A 5,260-nucleotide genomic window follows, 5' to 3' on the forward strand; every position below is an offset into this window, starting at 1 on the left:
CCAATCATTACCACCCAGACGAGGGCCCTCAGTCATGAGGGATGAAGGCTGCAACATCTCCACATAGCCAGCTGCTGTTTGATGCCCCTGCACCACCTGAAGCTCCATTGTTCCATTGAAGGAAAACGCACCGCAAATCATGATGGCGCCCCCACCACTGTGCCGTGTAGAAAACATCTCAGGTGGGATCTCCTTGTCATGCCAGTAACGTTGGAAGCCATCAGGACCATCAAGGTTCAATTTTTTCTCATCAGAGAAGACAACTTTCTTCCATCTTTCAATGTCCCATGTTTGGTGCACCATGGCAAAGTCCTAACGGGCAATTTTGTGGCGTTGAAGAAGACGTGGCCTTTGAAGACGTTCTTTGTTTCTGAAGCCCTTCTCTCGCCGATGCCGTGTGATGGTTACTGGGCTGCAGTCAGCACCAGTAATGGCCTTAATTTGGGTAGAGGATCATCCTGTGTCTTGACAAACAGCCAATCGGATCCTGCGGCTCAGCTGGTGAAATTTTTTTGGGTCTACCACTTGACTTTTTTTGCTTTTGCCATCAGGAGGTCTTGACAGGGTAAAGACTTGACAGAAAATGACATGGAATCCAGATTGTTGCACAGCTTTTGGCTTTTAAAGACTATGGTCTTAAACTTTTGATCGGCTGAAAAAATGTTTGAGTGTAAATGCAGTTTTCAGAAAATTCCTTGTTCAAAAGTTCTTGTCCCTTGCATTGATTTTTTTTTTTCCTTTAACATTGTGAAGCTCTACTTTGAACCTTCTTAAGATCTAATGGTGCAAAATGCAAATTCTTGCAATTTTTTGACTGGTCTTAAGATCTTGATCAGGAGTGTATTTGACATTTTGAATTGAAAAAGCTTCCTGGATGGGAAGAGAAACGTCTTCAAGCTTGAAAACAAAGTCCAGTGTTTAACTTTTTTGGAATGACTATGACCTGGATGACTGAGAATCTTCACCAGCATTCAGCAGGGGTGGAAATCAAAAAGTCACAGTGCTCCACCCTTATTCTCCTTTGTGTAAGAGACCGATCCTCCATCTTTGCCCATTTTTTGTCAGTTAGATGGCACTTGTCACATGTCTTGAGGCTGCTTAGTGTGAACACCCAGTCAGACAAGTCCTTTTGTTGGGCTGTGCTCTGACTTACTGCCTCCTGCTGAATGACACTCCCAAAGGTGTGGCGTTCAGCCTCTTGCTTAATGAACAAGTCCAAACAGAACAAAAAATGTGTTCCTATTTGTCAGACTTTCATCTTCTGGCCTGCTCTGTGTTTAAAACATACAGCAGTAAAAGAAAGTCATGAAATACTTTCCTCACTTTTCCTCTCCTCTTGTTAAAACCCAGCTTTGCTTTGAATGCACTAAAAAAATCAAGTAATCTGTTGGTTTTTGGAATAAGTTACTGCTTTTGTGTTCAAGGCGTTTCTTCATTGCTGTTTCTGTCTTTGTGTTACAGATGGGTCTCACTAAAAAGGACTTTGAGTTAAGCAACTGGACCGGAGTGTGAGGGCGTCCGGCCAATCGGAGGAACCGTTTTTCAAATTTACAACGGACATGAAAACAGGACCAGAACCACAGATTCAGCAGAACTATGATAAAACGCCGAGACCATCTACGCCCTTCCAGTACTTTCTCTCAATGCCGTATCGACTCCTATCATGGATTGTATTCTGCTTAGAGCAGCATGAATTTAAACATAATGGCTTTTTTAAGTTTTTTTTTAAGTAAAAGTCGTTAATGGCAGAGCCTTTCTCACTCTTCCTTCAACAATTTAGCTCTGAACTGGAAAAACGATCTCAAAATAAGTAAAAATGTCTTAAATTAAGTGTATTTACCCTTAATTTGAGTCGGTAAATGAGATAATTAGATAACATCCACTTGAAATAAGACAATTCAATTGTTTTTTCTTATTTTAAATGTAAATTGTCTTGTTCCATTGGCAAAATGTCTCTTTTACCTCCTCAATTCAAGAACAAATGCACTTATTTTAAGAAAAAATGACTTATGTGTGTAAATAGTGCTTTTCATTTTAAAAGGAATTTAGATTGAATATTTTGTGCTTGCCTAATAAGTATGTTAATATGAGGTTTTGTTTAAAATAAAACCAGATATTTGTAAAAGAATCTAATGTAAATATATATTTTTTTCATCTAGGGGAAGATTTTGATAAACTTGCATGCTTTTTAAAGCTTCAAATTAAAACAATCACTTGTGATTAGCTGGTGGTCTAGGAAGTGCTGTGCCAAGTTATATGTATATATATGAACTTACTTTTGACACAAAAATATACAGTTGCCTTTTAAATTTATAAATGACATTGTTGGATATCTGAGCACCTTTTTAGGCCGTTTTAGTACAGAAATACTTTGTATATATAGACTTAAAAAAAAAAAATCACTGATTGCCTTTGTTTTTAATTAATGCTCAATATGTGGGTTTTGCAGGAAAAGTCTTGAAACTGTTTTGTTGTTTCTTACACAAATGTATCATCTGATTTAACTAATAAAGATGTTAAAAGAAGCTGTATAGAGCGAGTTCCCTATGCTGGTATGCAGTTTGCTGTGACAGGCACTGAAGTGTCGGACACACCCTGTTTACATATTTGCTCCTGCTCAGACAGGAACAAAACCTGACGTTCCCTGCTGCACCCTTATTTAGGCTCTCATTTGCTGCAGGTATTTTATTTTTTTTCCATGGGGACAGAAAGTTTGCTGTTCTGTTAAAAACGATGAGTCCAGTGTTTTTAATTACGTAACTTTTAATCATCTTTAACTGTTACCGGCCGTGAAATGAAGACTACTTAAAAAGCAAGGTTTTGTTTCTTTACTTTTTACTGAAGGCACTTGATAAAAATGACAAATAGTTTTTATATTGAAGCATATTTTCTTGAAAACTTTACAAAACTGAGGAACAAATAAGAACAATGCGTGATTGTTTGACAGGAAATGGCACAGTTTGATAATGTACAGCAAAAGGAAAACAGCAGCATGGTGCATATGCATACAGAGGTGCTAGATGCTATAAAAAGCTAAGTATTAAATGTCCTCGGTGACCAGGCAGTAGAAGTCCGAGCGCGCTCCGTAGTTGCGGGATCCCAAATCGGAGACGTCGATGTCGGAAGCTTTTGGTTGAGCTGCTTCAGTGGGAGCTGCAGGAAGGACGGGAGCTTTACAGGCCAGCGCTCTGTTCACAGGGAGACGGAGACCTAGAACAGATCAGAGCACGTTAATGACATCTGCTGTGGATCTAGAAAAAAACTGGGATCTCTCACTGGGTGGTCAATTGATGCATAACTCCTGTCATTTATTAGGGTTTGCAGCAATGTTAAAGTTCGCTTATGTTTTCTGATACGATGCTAAAGGCTCCAGCTTCAAAATAAATATTCAGCCTGACAAGAACACAATGACAACATGGCTAACAGCAGCCCACAGATAAAGGACAAGTGGACGCTCCGATGTCCGGTTCTGGACGACTTATTCTATTCTGGCAGATTTACATTTTCTCTAAAAAAAAAAAAAAAAAAATTCAAACTACGGTGAAAAGACCTTTAGCTTTTTTTAATTAAGAATATTTTTCAATCAAACCAACAGATCATCTCTGCCTTCTAATATATTTCAAACTTTTGCTTGTTCAGATTTTTTATAAAATTTTCATTAACATAATTTCAACCTGGAGAAACTCAAACAGAGAAAATATTTTATTTATTTATACAGAAAACATAATCAGGCCACATAATGGTGCAGTTGGTAGCGCTGTTGCCTTGCAGAAGGTTGTAGGTTCGATTCCTGGCCCTGAGGTCTTTCTGATTGGAGTTTGATTGTTTTTGGGTTCTCTCTGGGTACTCCAACTTCCTCCCACAGTCCAAAAACATGATTGTTAGGTTCATTAGCTTCTCTAAATTCTCCTTAAGTGTGAGCCTCGTTCTGCGTCGGTGTTCCTGCGACCGGGTGGACCCTTCCTCTCACAGGGAGAGAGAGAAGCTGGGCCAGGAGCTAAATGAAGGGATCTTGCAAGATGATTGGCTTCAAGGAATATGTGGCCCCTGAGTTGATTGGCTGGACATTAACGATGGACATGGCAGGAGGTTCAGGTGAAGCTGATAGTCTTCCAGATTGAATTTGCGCTTGAGCTTCATTTACTGGCCATGCCGTTAATTAGACCTGCGTTTCCCAAAGAAATTAGCTTCTTTGCTCAATGACAAGCTATAAAATCACCACAAAATGGGAATAGTCTGAAATTTCTGTTTGTCTCTAATATTAAAAACCTTGAGAATTTGTTCAAGTAGTCATTTCGAGGTTCTATTATCTAAAGAAAACATTCAATTATCTTCTTAACCCAGTGGGACCTTGTTTTCCTCTGTTTAGGTTTTAATTGTTTTACTAATATTAAACAGTAGTTTCTAAAGCCATCCGCTCAGAGCCACTGACCTTCAAATTTTAGTTGCATTCTTCAGCAAACAACTGATCCATTTAGCCACTAACAAGTCCTACAGATGACTTGTAATGAGGACTAGGGAGGCATTAGAAAAGCAGGAAGGAGGCTCTTCAGAGCTGCAGGTGAGTCTGCTATAAAATATTTCTACTACTGAGGTACTCACTGCTTTAACCGACTGGGTTTCTGTCATTTCAACCAATTCAAATCATCCAAATATATTTTCCAGGCATATTACTTCATATTTCCTGTTGGGACATTTTGATGACTTAGTCTACTTCAGTATTTGAATTTTTTTACAAGATTCCAGCTGCGTTTGTCCATCAGGCATTCATTTCAATCAGGTGCAACAAATCCTTAAAGTAACAGATACAATAACGGCAGAATTATTTCCAAAGATAAACAAAGGTTGCACATTAAACCAGGAAGGAGGAGAACACACCTATTTTAAAAACCCTAGAAATCACCTAGAATGGTTGTTGTTTTGTTTTGTGGGGTGGGGTTGGGCGGGGTGTAAACACAGACACCTGACACGCTTGAATATTTTAATAAGAATATTTGTATCCCTGAAATATAAAATAATATAATGGTAAGAGATTTTTATGAAAATGTGAGTGCATGTATAAAAGCACCAAACGTACCTAATTAAAGTAAAATCTCTGGTGGACAATGTCCCCCCCCCCATGCATGAAGAAAGTGCTGAACTGGAGAGCTCCTCCAGTGACAGACTGCTGCACCTTAAATGCACCAGGGACCGTTATCACAGATCCTTCCTCCCAGCAGCTGGAAGACTCTAGAACCACCACTGTTCCCAACAACCTCAA

At 39.0% G+C, this 5,260-nt stretch overlaps 1 protein-coding gene across 1 annotated transcript in view; it reads right to left on the reverse strand.

The window, feature by feature from the left end:
• Positions 1-3,015: 3,015 nt before the first annotated feature.
• Positions 3,016-5,260, reverse strand: part of LOC107101974 (single Ig IL-1-related receptor-like) — a 17,255-nt gene continuing 15,010 nt past the window's right edge. Inside the window, exon 7 of the mRNA XM_015401078.1 lies at positions 3,016-3,210. Within this exon, the coding sequence (XP_015256564.1) occupies positions 3,041-3,210 (170 nt within the window). The 3' untranslated portion in view covers positions 3,016-3,040. The remainder of the gene's footprint in view (positions 3,211-5,260) is intronic.

The sequence above is a fragment of the Cyprinodon variegatus genome, unplaced genomic scaffold (assembly GCF_000732505.1).
Source record: "Cyprinodon variegatus isolate N-32 unplaced genomic scaffold, C_variegatus-1.0 Scaffold1181, whole genome shotgun sequence".
NCBI lineage: Eukaryota > Metazoa > Chordata > Actinopteri > Cyprinodontiformes > Cyprinodontidae > Cyprinodon > Cyprinodon variegatus.